The following is a 17,743-nucleotide window of genomic DNA, read 5'->3' as shown; positions in this document are numbered from 1 at the left end:
CTCATGTCCCTCTCCTCGGAAGTCTCTGAAGGAGCTGTCACGAGAGATGGGCCGGGATGTTTGGACCCCCGTGTGGCGCACACTGTCTTTGTGCTGCCGGCATTTGCTCAGGAGCTCTTCGTACTTCTCCAGCAAGGCGTGGTACTGCTCGTCCACTTCCCTCAGGATGGACATGCCCCGTTTGCGCACGTTGTTAGCGTGCAGCGTGTAATTGCCCTCGTGCCGGCTCACGGCGTCCTTGGTCACGATGGCATTGAGGGCTGTGTCACTGCAGCTTTTCCGGACAGGGTGGTTTGGGGAAGGTGTCATTGATGGCCCGTGACTTTTCCCTCCCTCCTCCTCAGAGAGGTCGATGTAGTCTGCTTCTGGGGCGTTATTCAGCGGCTCGAGGAGGGCCTCGGACAAGTTATCTTCTCTGCTGAGCAGATACTTCTTGACCTGTTTCATCTGTTGTAGCTCTAGGAGCTCTGCTTCCAGTTCCTTGATGCGCAGTTTGCAGTTCTCCATCTCGCACACCCGCTGCTCGAGGTCCGAGTACTCCTGAATAACAGATGTGTACTCTCGCTCAACCCTCTCCTTCCGCTGCTTCTCCTGGTTGACTTGGGACCTCAGGGAGTTCACCATAGCTTGGAGACGCTCGCTTCTGGTTGAACTCTGTGGAAGAGCTGTGGACCTGGAATGCATCCTCATACCTGAAAGAGAAAAAAGACCCTTGAGTCTGACCAAGTGACAGTCCATGAGGGACTCATGTCTTATCGTCATGTAAGTAATTCCACCGATGCCCAGAGAGGAGGTAACGTGAGTTCATGGAGCCTCCTCCCGTGTGCCAAGAGACCACAAGGTGTGGCTGGGGCTCTTCTGGACACAGAGACCAGTCTCTGTCCCAGAGAACCTGCAGCCTCATTTGATAGCAGTGGTGAAAGACAGGAGGGAAATGAAAACCTGGAAGGTAAAAGACTCATCTGGTCAACTGACAAGCCACCCATGTTGCTGTGAAGCAAGGATGAATGTTCAAGTGCCACCAGTCTAAGATGAAAGTAGAAGGCTTTGAGTTTTTCTTGCTGGAGTTCATCAGCTGCTCACTGCATCATGGACTTCACCAGCTACTCACTGAATCTGCCAACAACCCCAAACCCCACCCAGCCCAAACCCAGAAGTGCAGGCACTGCTGTCGTGTGTTTGGGAGGTGCTCCAGAGAGAGTGGGAGAAGATTTACACAGCGAGAGAGGCAGATAGAGACTTTTGACACAGTTGTCCCTTCCTCACTGCCTGGGAAGTGGTAACAACCATTTCCCTCTTCCCTCATGTTGCTATTGGGAAATCAGATTTTCTTCGTTCTCAGTGAAGCGCCCGTGGCATCCTAACCGGTTAGAACAGATTGGAAAAGAGCGAGCGCCGTGGCTTGCCCTGGGAGGCATGACTGGTGGTGGGGGGCATTGAACAGATTTCCAAGTTATTGAAGGGCAGCCTGACCTTCAGAGCTGCAAGCCAAACGGAGGTCCTGAGGCACTGGAGGGCAGAGGGGGACTGGGGGAGTGGGAGAAAAAGAACCACAGAGACATTAAGTGGATTTTGCTGGCGGTTAGGTTATGACCTCATAAACATCCCTGTTGCTGCTGCGGTAAAAGTGTGTTTTGTTCGTATCCTCTGGCAGAGGATGCTTTCAGTGACAAAGTTTATTGACTCCTTATCTATTTAAAGAAGCCTCTATTGTGGACAAAGCTGAGCAAGAAATGTCCTCATGAGGCCGGAGAATTAACACAGTGGCTGAGTTTTAAGGAGGATCAAGTGTGCAATAGAGCTGAAGGTGTTTGTACAGCACTTGGCAGCATGTGGTGTGTCCTGGTGTGTGACTGGTGCTCCTTGCGGGATACTGGACTCGTACAGGACAAAATGTACCAGCTCAAGTGGTTTCAGTGAGCCAGAGATGCTGGTACTGTGCTGGGAGGCTGCTGCAAAGGTAAAACGGGCTGTGCTGGTTCAGGAAGGGAAGCTGTGTAGGCAGCTCGAGGTAAGGATCCTCTTCACGTGACGTGTTACTGGGTGGGCTCTACTGGGAGAGACTGGTTTGAGCTATCTAGAGCTCAAACAATGCATCCTGTCTGGTGTGTGTTCCTGCACTCTGCCAATGTGCCAGGAGAGTCCCAGCCCCAGCAGGCAGCACTTGGCCCCTGCAGCCTGGCCCAGTACAGCTGCGTGAGGCATCTAGATCCTCTTGGGTAGCAATTCTTGCCCTGAGCTCTGCTTTGCCAACTCTACTTGCATAGGTGGGTGGGTAGGAGAGAAGGTCATCTCTTCTCCTTCAGAGTTTAAGGTTCTGATGCAGAGTCTGCATCTCTGTAGGGGTGTATGTGGGTTTCTGTGCACCCCCAGAGGGGTTAACCCACCGCATCCTCTGCTCATGGGCACAGGAGGTGGGGGAGAAGGTGGGAGGGGTTGCTAAAGGCAAGGCTTCTTACCTGGGGCTGGAGCACAGCTCCTTAAGGCAGGGGAAGGTGTGGATGGTTCGGCGCCGCTCCCTCTTCTCCCGCCGAATGCGAAGCTGCTCCAAGCTCCGCATTTCCTCCACCTGCTTCTGTAGCTCCTCCACTTGATTCTGCAGCCCCTCGATCGTTTCTGTCAAGCTGCGGAGAGAGGAGGGAGCACGGGTGAGAGGTCAGGCACTACAGGTCCCTGAAAGGTGTATTTTCCCTATAGAGAAAGGCAGTCTATGGAAGGTGCTTCCAGTCTCTAGCATGTACCCTGGGAGGATGACGACACTTGCATTTCATGCCAGTGGGTGGTCTTTTTCTGCATGGTCACTGCTGAATGGGGGTGTACGTAGAAAAGGGTGGGGGATTGAAGCAGTGGCAAGGGGTCGTACTAATTTGAGACTCTGTCCTCCAATCAGTTGGATAAACTAGTCACCTCTGGGCACATAAGCACTATCCTGGAATATCCCTGCGCTGAAAGCAAGCAGGCAAGCTATTTACTCTCTTCCTCTTGTTTGTCTTGTAGAGACAAGTCTTTGCCCAGCCTCTCTGTGTTTAGTTTTATTCTGGCTGTGAATGCAGTTTGTAAAATTCTCTGCTGTGAAACTCCCTCTCTGCACAGCTGTTTGCAAAAGATGCTGCATTGCAAGGGCATGGCTTAGTCTGCTCTTTCCGGGGATGACCTTGAACATGGGCTTATTTAGGGAAGGAATGTTATTGATAAACTGGTGTTTCAGCATGGACTAGCCAGGGTTTCATTAGATGCTGGACCTGTGCCTAGTGTTTCTGCTGGGCTGCGTGCTGGGGACCTCCCTGATATGATTATGTGTCTCCTCTTCAAGGAAACACACTCGAGGAGAGGCTGCCGGCCTCTCTCCTGGCAGCTTCAGACGCTCCTTTATCCAGCCCTTATCCCAGAGGTGTCTGTGCTGTGGCTGACCTCTGCTAACCAGCGTCACTGCAATGACCTTGTGTTGTAAATAGCCGCAAAACCTGATGGATAAGGGAATGGCTTAAATAGCAAGGACGTGCTGTGCTTTGGGGCAGGGGAAAGGTGAGATGAAGGTCTCTTGGGCACAGCATCGCTGCGGTGAGAGGAGGGGAGGCTGTACCACTGTATCTTCTGTTGGGATGTCTTGCTTTCCAACACGAGCTTCTGGTTAGCTAGCTCCAGGTCCCGTGCTGTCAGGTCCAGCTGCTCATAGACTTTTGCGTGCTGTTCATTCATCTGCCGCAACATCTCCAGTTGTTTGGTCAGGTACTGCAATAAAAAGCGAAACAGAAACTCTCTACATCCAAAATCCAGGTTGTTTCACAGGCAGAAATTCCTACAGCCTTTGCTTCCTCTGACAATATGTTTAGTGGCTCATTTATCCTTTGCCTGGTTGAAGCCTCTTCCACAGTTGTAATATTGATGCCCCCTGCCCACTGTAAATAGTTTTGTGTCTAAAACATGATTGAACTTCCCCTGCCCTCTGTGAAGGGCACTAGCCTCAATCTCTGTCTGCTCAGCTGCTTCCTTATTCCCAGAACCCAAAGAAAGTTGATATCCCTGGGACCGTGACCCTACACCAAAGCCGACTGAAACCGGCCACTTGGTTGCTGGATTGTCTGACAGATCGATTGCAAAAGCTGCGTTTCCTTGGGAATTCAGGCTAAAACTCTGAGTCTGTGAAATGTGAGGAGACCTGTGGTTTCCGTGTGTTTGCAGACCCTTTCCTATGAGTCCATCATCACAACATTTTATCCTGCAAGGACTAGGAGAGAGGCATCTACCCAGGTGCTCACTCAGCTGGGACCAGATCCCAAATCCTATGGTGGACGTGCTGGGGAGGGGTGGCTAAATCCATCCACCAGTTTCCTTGACATCAGCTGTCAGATTGCTGCAGCCATCACGTGCTGCTCTTGTGAACTCACAGCCCCCTTCTGCCCTGCGTCCTTTTAAATTGAGGGGGGGAATTCCAATCTTTTTTTAATTCACAAATCCCTAGAAGTTTCCCAGTGGATGAAAACCCTCCCGGCACAGCAGGTTTAAGCCTCTAAGATCAGTTTTGTGGAGTCTTAGAAATACTGCCCTGACCCCAAAAGGATGCTTGAAACAGTGGTTTAGATTGCAGCTCTTGGAGAAAGAGCTATTTTATGACTCTAACAAAGAGGGCTGTGTTATGGGGGTGCCAAGGGGCCAGCTGGGAACAAACGCGATTATGAATAACTGGAATCAAGGGAAAGCTGCAGCAGAGCAAAGAGAAATGAGTGTGAAAGCTGGAGGATGGGCAGAGAAAGGCCAAACATGACCCAGATGCAACCTGGTGCTAAAATCTGGCGTGAACATCTGGGCAGGGGGTGGGGATGTGAGAAGAGGGAAAATGCCAGTTAGTGGGTGGGAAAGGGAACCTCTCTGGTGCTGGGATGAGCTTGGGCAGACCTTAATCCACCCTGCTTCAGGCACACACAGAAGATACTTTAACTCCCATGCCTCATGGCACATCCCTCCCTTTCTACTAGCATCTGAGCTGTTGGCATTGGTGGAAGCATCCCTTCCCCGCTACCGCTCTTAGGTTACAGCAGTGGCTGAGCAGGTCCCATCCCCATCCCTGGCCTGACCGTGTCCCTACCTCAATTTCCTGCACTTGCTCCTCATTGGTGGCGTACATCTGCTGCAGGGAGTCCTCCAGCTCTTTGTTGCGCTCCAGCAGTGTCTTCCCCAGCTCCGCAGCCAAATGCAAGTCTGAAAAGCAGATGGGACAAAGTTGCTGCAGTTCCCACAGCTCCACAGGTGGATGCAATGGGGTCCCCAAATGCCAGCACACTAAACACAGTGTCACGTTTGCATGGTGCTCCTTTTATCAACGAGTTTTGATGTGGATGCACGCTTATGGTATATATAGCATCTGGCCACTTTTGTTGTGCTGGGCTGCAGGAGCAAGAGGAGGTCAAGCTCGGGACATCTGCAGCTCCTCCATGCAGAGGAGCACCTCCATCCCCTCTCACAGGGATCTGAAAGGCTCAGCATCTGTCAGAACAAGGGCAAAGGTTGATAAACCCCCACAGGGCCTTGGGGATGCTCTGTAAATTATATTATTATCTCTAACGAAGGGAGTGCCTTGCCTTCCCTGTCAGCCTCCATCCATCATCTGCTAATAGACTGACATAAATAGTAAGAACTCAAGGGGGCTGGAAGCACCTCCCGCTCAGGCAGGGGCTGCAGCTCTTTCCTTGGGGCAGCTCCAGGGTGAGGACAGACAGCTTTGTGTTCACTCTCTGCCACCTCTGAACTCCCTGAGGAAGCTACCAAAATAGTTGGACTTGAGAAGCGCAGGGAAAAATAGATGTTGACAGTGTAGTTGGCTTAAAATACTGGGTTTCATGCCTTCTGGGTAAAGGAAAAGCCCCAGGATCCCTGAATCCTATATTGGTCAGAGCATGAGCACCTCAGGTATTGCTGTTTGTGGGCCTGAGATGGCACAGCTGGCTCTGGTAACATCACTTTGCTTTCACAGTTGTCTTCTTGAAGCCTGACCTCCTATAGTCACGTTCCTATTTTTCCTGGTGCTTTGAGAGGTGAGTTTCTAGCTCTTACGGTGACAGACTGAAAATCTGACTTGAAACCTTCAGAAAGGTAAGGAAACAGGTTCTGATGGGTGTTATTTCTCTTTCTCCCTCTGGTATGGTTATCATGTAGTTTTAGGTAATTAAGGAGTGTGCAGTGTGCGAGGGGACCCGAGACTCCTGCCCCAGCATTTTCTCAGCCCATCCTAACACTCTAGTCTGCAGCTGATGATACGCTTTGTGAAGGCTCTGCCAGTGCTGAGAGCAGCTATAATTTCTTCCAGTGGTTAATTTGGCCATGCAGTTGATTGGGAAAGAGGGATACTTGGTCACTAAGACCAGAAGAAGGGGAACAGGGGTGCACAGCGTGTATTCTGAGCCTGGGAAGACCGCTGATCTCTCACACTTCAAATGGCACATCACAAAACCAGGCTCACGCTGACCTCTCATACACGAGTGCTGTCAGTGCTTGGGATGGGGCTTTCCTGATGGATAGCGCTGCCCTGTGGAAGTGCTGGCAGGTTATTAGTTTGGCAGATGGCCACGTTTCTTTCTGTGCAGCTCCAGTGGAGCCAGAGAGCAGGCTCCCCAGATGTGGTCCAGCCAACAGCTGCTCAGTGTGTGTCCTCAAATCTCCCCTTTGCCATGGCAATGTGCTCTCCAGCTGTGGCTGCGTCGCAGGGTGTTACTCTCAGCTGTGACCTTTTTAGTTATAATCCTCATAATTCCACAGTGATCTGGTCTGAGGGCTGCGATCACAGCTATCAGTGCAGTGAAGATACCGGCACATTTCCCCACGAACAGACCTCCTCCACCTAGTTTTGTTTTTTTATTTCCAATCACCAAATCTCCCCAGTTTCCAAAGTGCCCTTGGGAGACTGAGTGTTTACTGCACGAGCTGGGGATGGGAGAACAGCCAGATGCCAGCAGAGATAAAGGACAGTTTGTGCCTTTAAGCTGCTTGGGGCTGTATTTAACAGCACTGCCACCTTGCCAGAGCCGATGCGGCCACTGGAAACGGGCACCTTGCACATCTCATCCCTTGCAGCAAGCAGGGCCCCGGCACAGAGGCGTGTAGCAAGAGGGTCCCATGCTGGGCTCCAGGTAATGAGTCAAGTGTGTTCCCATCCCTGTGGATTACACCAGTGCTCTCCCACCATATGGCATCCAATTTAATCAGCTGGGGTTGGGGTAAGTGGATTAGGCAGTGCAAGATCCTGCATTGTAATTTAAAGGGCTCTGTCAGCAATAATTTAATGGGGGAAATGGGCAGCGTTTGGGGACGAGTGGGAAAGAGGAATGAACGGGATTGAGCTCCGCAGAGGAAATTGATTCCTCGTTTCCATTTTGAGCATACAGGGCCTGGGAGACTTCAGGCTTGAAGGACATGGGGGAATTGATTCTTTTAGTGTCTTTTAACTGCCTCAGCCATCATCACACACACTCACTCCCTCTCTGCCAGCCAAAGCATCCTCAGTGATCCTGTCTCATCCACCCCCCTTGCTCCTGAGTCCTCTTCCCCACTTGTTGGTCTCCCCCAGGGTGTGGGACTGTGGGGAGGGAGGGGATGCTGCACAGGAGTGCTTTAATGTCATCTTTAGATGAGATCCCTCTTGATCTTTGCACTAATTGTGGCTCTGCACGGGCTGGGGGAGCACATAGCTCCTCTCCTTGGAGACCTTGGAAACCTGAGGCTGAATGTGGAATTTCAGTAAGTTGTTTGGAGGGAAAAAGAACAGTTTAGGAATTTGAGGATCCTCTCTGCGTAGCACTGTGGTTTCCTCATGTTTTTTTTGTATTCCTCTGTGCTTCTCCACTGTCAGATCAGCCAGCCAGTGCTCTACAACTTGCCCTAATTTAGCAGATATGCTCATGCTTCCCTTCCCCCTCCACTCTGAACACAGGAGAAATACCGTGGTGGGGAGCGGCTGTGCTGCGTGCCTGCTCGATGTGCCCAGTCCCTCCGCAGCCTGCCCACACTGAAGGCGCTGCCAGGAAAATGGCAAACATTCAACTTAAAAAATGGGGACCCTGGTATTGTCCAAATCCTATTTGGGAGAGGACTGCAGGCTGCATGAGCTTGGTGCCCTCTGGCTCTCAGTACCGCAAGTGCTGATGTGACCCTTCTAATTAACACCAGCCAAGGAGACACCCTGCGTCCCCAAACAAAGAGCTGCGCCTATGGAGGAAGGCAGAGGGAGGGATGGAGGCTGCATTTCCCTGCAAGCTTCTGTGGGAAAGGCGCCTGAGCAAGGAGGGAGGGGAGGAGAAGAGAGGCCATATGGTGAGAGGGGAGCAGGAGTCGAATCCAAGCAGTGCTTGGGGAGCATGGCCGGGCAGTGCATCCAGGAGTTAGCCATCCTGAAGCTGCAGAGGTCATCATCACCGCAGAGAGAATTCTGCTGGCCAACATGAAAAAAATCCTGCAGCAAGATGTCTTTGACTGAAAGAAGCTGAGGCACAAACTGCAGCATATTGCCCCGCCGCAGCATCCCATGGCAAGGCTGGCACAGGCAGATGTGCACTGCACAGGGCTGCCGCGGAGCTGAGAGCTTCCTGGCTGCCCCAGCCCTTGCAGCAGCTTTCAATAAGGCACAAAGAGCGTTTAGAGCTGTTTCTGCCTTCCCAATGCTGGCCTGCATGTGTTTGGGTAGAGCAGCCTGCTCCCTGAAGGGTTTTTTCCCCCCAGCATCTCTTGGTTGTGGCTTTGGGGAAGCATAAGCCTAGTGTCAGGCAGAGGAGGTTTCGGCTGCTCTCGGCACGATGGTGATCCGGTAGCTGTTCAGGTCCTCATAAATACAGCTTTCCGGGGGAAGCCACCATCTGTAGCAGCTGTTTCAGGCTTTCCCCCATCATCTCACTTGCATCAAGGGATTCTTGTGTTTAAGCTTTGAGGGAACGTGCTTGTTGCTCTGAGTGCAGGCAAGGGGTGCTGCGCTTTGCTCCTCACCTTTAAATAACCCAACCCTCTCCCCATCCTGTGAGACAAGCAGGCTTGCAGGGAGGTGTTAGAAGTCCTTTGGCTTATAGAGCTAAAAAGCAGGGCTTTGCGGAGCATGTTTTTGCAGGTTCTTTTCAGCTAACTGTCTATTAAAGAAGTACTTGTCCCTTCCTAAATGGTTGAGGCTGGGCCTGCAGAAAGGGCAGCTCCTCTGCTGCAGATGGTGAATTCACCTGCTAAAGAGCAGGGAGGAGCAGGCAGCAGAGCTCTGGTGTGAAGGTCTCTGGAGGAAGTTCAGGGTGCTTGTTAGCTGATGGATGGGGTAGGTTGAGACTTAAGAACTGATGTTTAATGCTGTTGATGTTTAATTTAATTGCATTTGCTGTCTGCTCCATTACACACGGGTACTTAGAGTCAGGGGTAGCTGCAATTATTCCTTTCAAAATCTAAATAGATGATGGTATGCTGGTTTACCCCAGGATAGGGTGTACATTTATTTTTCTTCTTAGTTGCAAGAGATTGTGCTGTCTGGGTATATTACAATGAAGATCAGCTTCTGTGTATCACTTACTGCTGCTCTGTGACAGGTGTTGGAGGCAATCTACGTACTTAGCCCTTATGAGCTTTTGCAATGGAAGGTGCAGGGGTGCAGAGAGGCAAGTGCCATCTCACAGCATCCTGCAAACAACGTGGAAAAGTCTTTACAACATGCCCATCCCACAGACGATATTGTTTCCTATGGCAAGTCAGAGCTTTCAGAGAGCTGCTACTGCTGAGATGTGGATTCTGCATCCCTTTAACACTGGCGTAACTCAGGCACTGCTACCCAATTCAGCGTTGCACTTGATGTTCTATGTGGTTTTGGTGGGGATCTGCCATTTGAGTGTAATGAGGTGTACCACAGAGGCAGGGTTTGGTTTGCAGAGCAGCCTAATGCAGCAAGGGGGAAAGATGCCTCTGGCAGGACCAGGTGAGAGTGGGGCAGAAGGGGTGTGAAGCCCTGGGCAGCGCATTTCAAACTGTGGTTCTAGCTGGGCTGAGCTGATGTCAGTCACACAGGCATTTCTGTTAGCCTAATAAGATTTCCTGGATTTCCTGCTTGTTTTTTTCTTCCTTTTCTTTCCCTTCTCTTTCTCTTGTGTAATTCGTTATGTACCCCTCGGCTCCCTTTGGCTTTGCGAGAGTCCCTGGCAGAAGCAACTGGGAGCTCAGATGGTGGCAGAGAGAGGTGGTTTGGGGGGGTTGAGGCAAGCCCAGTGCAATGAGAGCAGCTCCCTCTGTGCTGGCTTTAGTGCCCTGAGCAAAAGTGGCACCACCAAGGATCGGAAAACCCCGACAAGGGGCTCAGGAATGTGCTCTCTGTGCCGTACTGCCTTCTCAGCCTCTGCTGCTCACTTCCTTGCCTTCTGTATTTTTCAGTCCTATTCAGTATTTCCTTTCTGTCAGCTCTTTTTTTTTTTTTAATTCTTCTCAGATGCTCGTCAGCATTTTTTGATTGAATTGATACTTGCCTTTACTTTCTGCCCCAAAGCCTCCTCTATATGTTAACATTTGAGACCTAGGATGGTTACCTCTGCTTATATGTATCCATACAAACACATACACAGCAATCCCATCCCTGTGCCCACAGCAATCGATGTGCGTTTTCCCAAGTTGTTAGAGCATGATAACGCGGAATATGTTATTAGACCATGGCTGGGGCCCCATCTGCATCTTTCCCTGCTGTTCTCTTATCTAAACAGCCTCGGTGCCCGTGTTTGCCTTGTAGGACTAAAATGGTTTCAAAGACTGGTAGCTCAGAGGCTCAGTGCACCTGGATCAGAAAGCAACCTAAATAAATGCGTACAAGTTCAGTTGTTGGGGAGAAGAAGCGAGGAAAGAGGAGGGAGAAAGGCAGCCAGTGCTTTCCTGTGCACCTCTCCTCTGGGCAGCAAAGCTCCAACTAATTAACTATGTTGGGGTGCAGAGAACCATGAATAGAGGCTTTTACTCTTTTTAAAGCTAAAGGCACAGACACATGGATTGTTGCCATGTGGGAATCTCATCTCCCTGCAGAGTTTTAGGGGACAGGAGGTTGTGGCTGACCCAGGATGGACAAGGAGGATGAGCACCAGAGAAGCTTTGTGTGTTGTCAGTTCCTGTGGCTGGAGCACAGCCCTGTGCATGTGCAGAGCCCCCAGCAAAAGCGACCTGTGAAGGACAGGTCAGCGTGCTCGCGTGGCAGGGAATGGCTCCCACAGCAATGGGCTGCCACCACAGTGTCAGCTCCCCAGCCCCGCTCGTGGTCACACAACATGTTCTCCTACTCTGAGCCATTGCTAGCCAACTCGGCTGCTCTTTCGCTGAGGGGAGGCAGGCGGGACCACCAGTCCCGAGTGGTTTGGTCTCTCGAGGAGCAACCAAGTTCCATCACAAGCGGCACTTGCAGCTGCAGCAGCTCCCCAGACCATTGCCAGCACTGCAGCTGCTGGTTACTCCTGTCGGCTACTTCTCTTGTGCCAGAGGCACGTACGTGCAAAGATCCTTCTTCCACAGCCATCTGTTACAGCTCAATGCAGAAAGTCTGACCCTCTGCAGCAATGCCAAAAACCTGCCCACCTCTTCTTCCATCACAAGCGGCACTTGCAGCTGCAGCAGCTCCCCAGACCATTGCCAGCACTGCAGCTGCTGGTTACTCCTGTCGGCTACTTCTCTTGTGCCAGAGGCACGTACGTGCAAAGATCCTTCTTCCACAGCCATCTGTTACAGCTCAATGCAGAAAGTCTGACCCTCTGCAGCAATGCCAAAAACCTGCCCACCTCTTCTGTAGCAGCCTCTCTGCTTGGCTGCATCACGCTGCTGCCCCACTACTGTTCCCTTCCCATCCGCTTCTGGGAAATGCTCTGCAGCCCTGTTTCTCCAGGTGCTAAGCTCACAGGCAGTCCAGCTGCCTTGTGCCTGGCTGCTGGTACCGGTACCGGCTGGAGATGCTGCCCGTGTGGGAAGAGGTCCTGACCTCGGGTGAGCGATCGATGCCATTTGTGGAGATACGCAGTGCTGTAGCCTTCCAGTCTGAACTTGCAAGGAAAGGAAGTGATGAAATACCTGGTGTACTCTGAAAATGGTGGATACAGGACAATGCCTCTTTCAGGAGCCCAACACCAAAACCAGCGTCCCTGAAAGCAGCTCTGCCGCTGACGCTCGGGAGGGGATGTGCTGTGCTGCTCCTTGTTCTGCCTCCTCCTGCAGAGACCAGTGCTCAGCCACCACCTCCCAGTCCTGTGTGCCTTCCCAGGACTCAATGCTTGCCTGTGAGCCAGGAAAACTTGGAGGACAACATTACAATGTCCTAGGTCCAACTGCCATTGCTGCAGCTGCGTAACCGGAAGAGGTCAGCGTGGACCTGGATGTTACACCCTTAAAGGACTGAATTGTTCATGGAGGAGACAAGTTAACTGAGCAGTGCCAGGACAGCTGCCCTGCACATGGGATGAACTGGAGTGACTTCCCAGAAGGCTGCTGTTTAAACCATTACAAGAACTGTCACCTTTTGGAGAGAAGGTTTACAACTTTGGAACTAGATGATCTTTAAGATTCCTTCCAACTCAAATCATTCTATGATTCTATGATAACTGCTTGATAAATAACGCATGGGAAAAAAAAAAAGCAAAGAAAAAACTTTAATACAAAATCACTTTAAAATTCCCAGCTGTGCAAAGCCTGGCAGTTGTGTAACATCTGGTCTCATTCCTCCAGGGTATTTTGTATTGGAGATATTTTCCCAAGTTCCTGGCGCACGTATGTGTTTTTGAGCAGGTTAAGCAGAAGCTTTGGAACCCCTACCAATGCATTTGGTGTGAGCACACAGATTTATTGAGGTCGGGTGAGGTGGGAATACACGACTGAGCTGCTCTGGGAAAAGCCTTTTAGCAGAGGAGATCGAGTGAGTGTGGGAGCGAGCAAGCCGTGCCTTAGCCTGAGCGCTGGTGCTGCTTTTAGCAGGATTGGACCCTGGTGCTGTCACAGCTCAAAGTGGTTCCTGACTGTCACACCGAGTCAGTGCATCAGCCCTGTCACCAGCCAGCGCTGGCTGGTACAGGAGGAAAGAAAGAGGATTGGAAAATGCCAGGGCGGGGGGACAGCCTCCGCGTGCAGGGTGTTAGCGGCCGCTGCCTCGGCTCCCAGTCCCTCGGGCTCAGGGCTGCCGCTGGGGGAACGTCCTTCAGGACTTGGGCCATAAATCTTCACACATGGCCTTGCCGAGGAGAAATGCCACTGTTAACTGATTGTTTCAGGGTGGGAGAGAGATATGGAAGACCGATTTATTTTGTGTTTTGTTCCCCCCTCCTTGCCTCTCCTTTTCCCTTTCCAGCAGTTCCTCTAAAATTCTACTCCCTCCCACAGCTGGAAGTATGTGCCTGGGGCTCAGCAGATATAGAAAGGAGCTTCTGTGAGACACCAGGAGGGAGATCCTGGAAGCTGCTCTGTGGGGTTCTCTTAGGCCCCTTTTTCTTTCTGCCTTTATGTAACAGGAGAATTTTTATTCTAGGAAAATATGTCTATATATATTCTTTCCCCCCACCTCGGATTTGGATGCTCTCATCCCTTCCTCAGTCTAACCTAACTGTCATCTGATTTCCTTGTCTCCTGGGACCTTTCTATTCCCTCTTGTCATTCCCAAGTAGCTCAGCAATTAGTCACTGAAAACTTTCCACTTCCATAAGCTACCTGCTGTACTGCACTGCTGAATAACTAAGTGGCTCAGCTACTGCAGGCAAAGCTCTGTCCTTCTGGCTTGCTGCTGGGGAGGAAGGATGGCAAGGTAACTGCTGTGCTCCGGGGGAACAAACGAGCTGCATGGCTTGTCCCCTGAGCTGGAAAACTGCATCACAAGGGACAGAATTTGGGGTGCCACCTGCTCCCCAGAGCAGTGAATCCTTTGGGCAAGCTGATAGTGAAATGCAGCTCTATCGATGACGTAGGCTGGGTGATGCAGAAAGCAGGCAGGTATGGGTGCTAACAGGTGCTAGTGCTGACCCCCTGGGTTCACGCCAACGTCAGGAGCCGATCACCAGAGCGCTGGTGACCCTGTGTCTTTACACGGATGAGTGAGGAGCAGTGCAAACTCAGCACCTTGTGTCATTTTCCTTCTTAGCATACAAGCAATCAGATGCTTAGCAGGAAGAGGAGGAATTAAAATAAGATCCTTAAATCTGGAGACCTTTAGAGGTTACAGCCATAAAATCCTAAGCCTGCATTGCAGATGGTTTGGCCCAAAAGTTTCTATGGCTGCCCAGGAGGAGAGGACTATCAGTGTCACAGTGGCAATGAGATGATGTTCTGGTTCTTGTACTACCTCTGGTCTTGCTGGCTAACTCAGCACAGTGTGAGGACACTTTATTCACATGGGAGGAATTATTCCATCGCTTAGGCTGTATTTAGGCTCCAGAGTCTTTGAGAGTCCTCCTCTTGGGCTGCACTCTGCTCTTTGGCTTAGATCTGAATGCTGGCAGGAGGATAGGGGGCTGGGAAGATCTGGGAATGCAGTGAGGTGACTGTGAGGAGAACTCGTCTTGGGAAGTTGCTGCAGGGGAGATGAAGGCTGGTAGTGGTGGCAGAGATAGCTGCTGGATCTGGTCTCCGCTCTGGATCCAGATGCAACTGGGTTGGCACGCAGCCGTCCTGAACACAAATGCTTCTGATGAACAGAAAAGGTGTTCCCACTTATCCCCAGCTCAGACTCTCTAATTTTAGCTCATTCATTCTCTTAGGATCTGGCTGCACGTACACTCTGTGCACAGGGCATGATGCAACTGTAGTCACATCATCAGTTCTCAATGGCTGGAAAAGGTTCACCACCACGGTATTCTGGTTTTACCACTTAAAGGGACAGAATTCGCAACCCACAGAAGGTGAGGCTGTGGCTGAACCAAAGCAGTGCTGACATCTATTCCTGCTTAGAAAACCAGGCAATAAGTGAAGCCATGCCACCAAGCAATTGGACCTCCATTTTTCCCACATTCCTCAAATCAGAAAGGCTTCCCGGAGGCAACATCAAAAGAATGAAATATCTTAGGAGGGCACCACTACTATTTCCATGTTACTGCTAAGTATCCTGGCTGGGATTTGGGTCTGCTTCTATGTGCTAAGGTGTCTTGGTACAGTGTCTTGAACTACACAGGCTTGGAGCACACTAGGAAATAGGTAAAAGAATGTGAAAGGTACCAGCTTCACTTGAATGAGGCTGGAAGGGCCCTGAGGCTGGGAACCAGATCTTATTTCCTCTAAGATATGTGGTGGATGCAGTCAGTTACTCTGGGCACTTCAGGGCAAAAATAAAAGAGTGATTGGGGTTTGGTCTTTTTGCAAAAAGCGAGGCAAAGAGCTCTGTGGAAGATGGGGAGGAAAGTAACAGGTGCTCAGAGTGCAGCTGGAGGCATGATTTCCTTTGTGGTGCTAAAATGGTTAATTAACGTAATCACAGAGCTCCCAGTTAAGCCATCTGTTGCTTAGTAAACAGTTTTGGATGTAAATGTAATAAATATTTGATGATGCTGTGAAATGATGATAAAGGCTCGGCAAACAACTGGTTCACAGAAGAACCTTCTCTGCTCTCCTAGCTTAGGTCGGCTCTTGTATCTCCCACCCCTCGCTCCTAAGGAACAGTCTTTCAGCTTACGTCCTCCGCCTTCCTGGCGCTGCTGCCAGGCGTGGGCTTCAGCGCGACCCCGGGCTGTTGGCACGTCAATCCTCTTAGTGACGCCAACCCGTGACTGCCTCGCAATTGTGCTGTGATGGGTGTCTTGCACCGGACTTCCAGCCCTCATTTCCAAACCAACAGCTTCTCAGCTGTGCCATCACCAAAGACCTCCAGATACCGCTACGGCTATAATGCAAAGGTGCAGTGTATGTGTATAAAGTCTAGTGCTGTCCTTCATGATGCTTTGTGCATCATACAAATTAATTACGGTTGTAATTATGCCGTAGGACCTTTCCAGTTGGCTGATTTTAGTTAAAGCCTTCCTCATCTCTCCTTCTGAGTTTGTGCAAGCCTGTGCAGCCCCTGTTTGTATGGGAGACTGTAAACCCCACAGCTGGGCTTTGTTCTGGGTCTGTGTTCTCCTCCAGTCCTGTATGTTCTCAAAAGTGGAGTGTATCCCCAGATCAGTCCATCATCTGGAGACTTATTCTGCATTTATGCTGCTGGGACAGAGCTAGAAACCTGGCCTGCAGTGGCAAGGTGGTTTTGTTGTTGTGAGCCAGTTGTTCGATGCCAGTGCTGACTCATGTACCTGACACCAGGGACAGTGTTGGGCTAAAATTCAATCAGTCCCACGTTGTTCAACACTCCCTATACTCTTCTGTAGTTCTGCTGTTCCTCCGCCTGCATCCTGCCCCTGGACCAGCGCCCAGGCCCCTTGTGAGCCATGGGAAGACGTCACCCAGAAATGGGAATTTCTGAGCGTTCAAAGGCTGCACTGTTTATTCAGCTGATAGCTCCATCTCTGTGCTCTGCCCTGGCTTAATTTGAGAGTTATGTTTCAAAGAAAAGGGCTCAGTATCCCGCTATTGATACTTCCTGTTAACTGAGAAATTGGGTTTAAAAACCAGCTGTAACAATCCCTGAGGGGCTGGTTATCATTCCTTGCTGGGCCTCTGCCCTGCAGCTGAAGTTGTGTAAACTTTAATATCATGACATATTGTACTGGAGTGATGGTGGGTAGAAGCACAGCAGCTGGACCACACATCCCTGCTGACAGTCAGCTGGCTAAAACAAATATGTATCTGTTCCGTACCTATACGTGTCAAAGAGGTACTCTATTTAGGTAGGAATAGTTTTTCCTTATGCATTGACAAATCTGTTCACTTCATTCCTGGGCCATCGGTCTGAAATGGGACTTCTAGTTATTTGCTTATTGCGTGTTGACTCAAAATATCAAGAAACGCAAAATAATAGAAAAAAAAGATGCCAAATGCCCACAGCCAACAACTGTTCAGCCTTAGGACAAACATTACATAGAATTAGTGCAAACATACATACAGTTATTTCAAAACAAACTACACAAGTGAATATTTATCCGCTAACAAGGCTATTTTTTCTGTTTAAAACTTGGCCTTGATTTTTTTTTTTCCATCCCAATTTCTCTTGCTTTTATGGCTGATTGGAAAAATCTCTGGAATTAGGTGACTTAGAAGCTGAAGTTCCCTTTGGGTTTAGGCTTGGACAGCAAAAGCTTTTGAGAGACACTTTCAGCATTCTCATCTTAGCAACATTTATTTCTAGTGTATTAATCCCCAACTAGTGTGCCTGCTAGCTCTAGATGCAACTGCTCTGAGATGAAAGCAATGCCATAACCACCCGTGTTTGATTCTGCCTGCAGCAAGTTTTCTGGGGAAGCAGCTTCCTTGGGCATGTAACACATCAAAAATGTTCCCCCCTTGGTGCTCAGGACATATCCAGGCTCGCTGCCTCTATCCGTCGGGTTTAAACTTTCCACGGCCAGGACAGTGATTTGAAGCAGAGAAGCCAAATTTCCGTGGAGATGCTGCCGCAGGACGAGGCGCTGGCTTTGCCACGCAAATATGTCTTGAGAGGAGGTATCCCCCCCTCCCGTACCCGAGATTCGCCCCCTTTTCTGCTCCCGCATCCCCCTGGCCCGCCATCCCTGGCAGCTTGCGGGGTGCCCCCCATCCTTACCCTGCTCCAGGTCTTGCTGGTCGTACCAGGGCTCCTCTTCCTCGCTCTGAAACTCCTCCATCCTGTCGGCGCTCAGCATTTAGCACCAGCGGCCCGGGGAGACGA

General features: G+C 50.6%; 1 protein-coding gene across 1 annotated transcript in view; it reads right to left on the bottom strand.

Moving 5' to 3' along the window:
- The window catches only part of CDR2L (cerebellar degeneration-related protein 2-like), a 17,887-nt gene extending 170 nt beyond the window's left edge, over window positions 1-17,717 (bottom strand). The window contains 6 exon segments of the mRNA XM_009871125.1: window positions 3-640; window positions 642-692; window positions 2,460-2,624; window positions 3,584-3,732; window positions 5,087-5,199; window positions 17,639-17,717. Of these exon segments, the coding sequence (XP_009869427.1) occupies window positions 3-640; window positions 642-692; window positions 2,460-2,624; window positions 3,584-3,732; window positions 5,087-5,199; window positions 17,639-17,717 (1,195 nt within the window).
- Window positions 17,718-17,743: the final 26 nt, after the last annotated feature.

The sequence above is a fragment of the Apaloderma vittatum genome, unplaced genomic scaffold, assembly GCF_000703405.1.
Source record: "Apaloderma vittatum isolate BGI_N311 unplaced genomic scaffold, ASM70340v1 scaffold39496, whole genome shotgun sequence".
In the NCBI taxonomy this organism is placed as follows: domain Eukaryota; kingdom Metazoa; phylum Chordata; class Aves; order Trogoniformes; family Trogonidae; genus Apaloderma; species Apaloderma vittatum.
Note: the sequence above shows the minus strand (reverse complement) of the source record. Positions and strands in the feature narration are given on the sequence as shown.